This window comes from Condylura cristata, unplaced genomic scaffold (genome assembly GCF_000260355.1).
Source record: "Condylura cristata isolate star-nosed mole 26May11 unplaced genomic scaffold, ConCri1.0 scaffold00079, whole genome shotgun sequence".
In the NCBI taxonomy this organism is placed as follows: domain Eukaryota; kingdom Metazoa; phylum Chordata; class Mammalia; order Eulipotyphla; family Talpidae; genus Condylura; species Condylura cristata.
The window spans coordinates 130888-131747 of record NW_004567180.1 but is presented as its reverse complement, the minus strand read 5'-3'; the positions used below and the strand labels follow the sequence as shown (position 1 = coordinate 131747).

Below are 860 nucleotides of genomic sequence, written 5' to 3'. Positions count from 1 at the left end.
CAGTGGCTGCCTTTGCCTTCCTGAGCACCTGGGTGTGGGGGGCTCATGTGGGGAGGGGGGCTTGCCAACCCAGTCAATTCTCGTGCCCCCCACCGGTGCCCAGCAGCTTGGGCCAGGTCTGTCGCTGCAGGGCCCCCTGCCCCTGTGGGCACCCCACATGCTGCTGTGAGAGGTCGCGCCCCAGGCCTGGGGGTGCACAGCTGCTGCTGGGAACAGGCAGACAGACGCCCCACCGGAGGGGAGGGGAAGCCGTCTGCGGGTGGCGGCAAGGGTGGGGGGTGCAGCCCGCACTCTGCTTCCGGCAGGAACGAGGCCCCCCACGGCTGTGAGGAGCATGACGCAGCTCGCAGAGGCCGAGCCTGGGCCTGCACGGGGCTCCGGGTGGCCCCCAGGACCGTGCCGTGGCCCCGCCTGGGTGAGTGCAGGCTGCGCCCGCTGGAGCCCCTCCCAGGGGCCCCGGCCACCCCTGTGCTCATGCCCCTCCCCGCACCCCAGGATGCAGACCCCGGCATAATGGAGGAGCCGGAGCTCACGCTGGTGAGCGCCAGTGACGGCAGCAGCGTCTCTGAGATGGACCTCTCAGGCCTGACCCTGGCCGAGGCCGAGGCCCAGTGTGCGCAGGTGAGCGGGGCGCCGCCCCTCCCCCGTCCTCTGGGTGGCGTCCAGGCCCCGCCCTGCCCTGCCCGACACCTGTCTCACCATCAGGGGCAGGAATTCCTGCCTCTCGCACCTGAGGTGGAGCCAGAAGCTCCGGCACCCCAGAGAGCTGCCGGGGAGCCCTCAGCAGGACGCCGAGACCCGGGCAGTGTCCCCCCAGAGACCCCTCCGGCCGGGGCCACGCCAGGGAGCTTGCAGGAGGC

The 860-nt window shown here is 72.3% G+C and overlaps 1 protein-coding gene across 1 annotated transcript in view; it reads right to left on the bottom strand.

The window, feature by feature from the left end:
• Window positions 1–73: 73 nt before the first annotated feature.
• Window positions 74–860, bottom strand: part of LOC105854648 (atherin-like) — a 2559-nt gene continuing 1772 nt past the window's right edge. Inside the window, exon 6 of the mRNA XM_012734859.1 lies at window positions 74–142. Within this exon, the coding sequence (XP_012590313.1) occupies window positions 74–142 (69 nt within the window). The remainder of the gene's footprint in view (window positions 143–860) is intronic.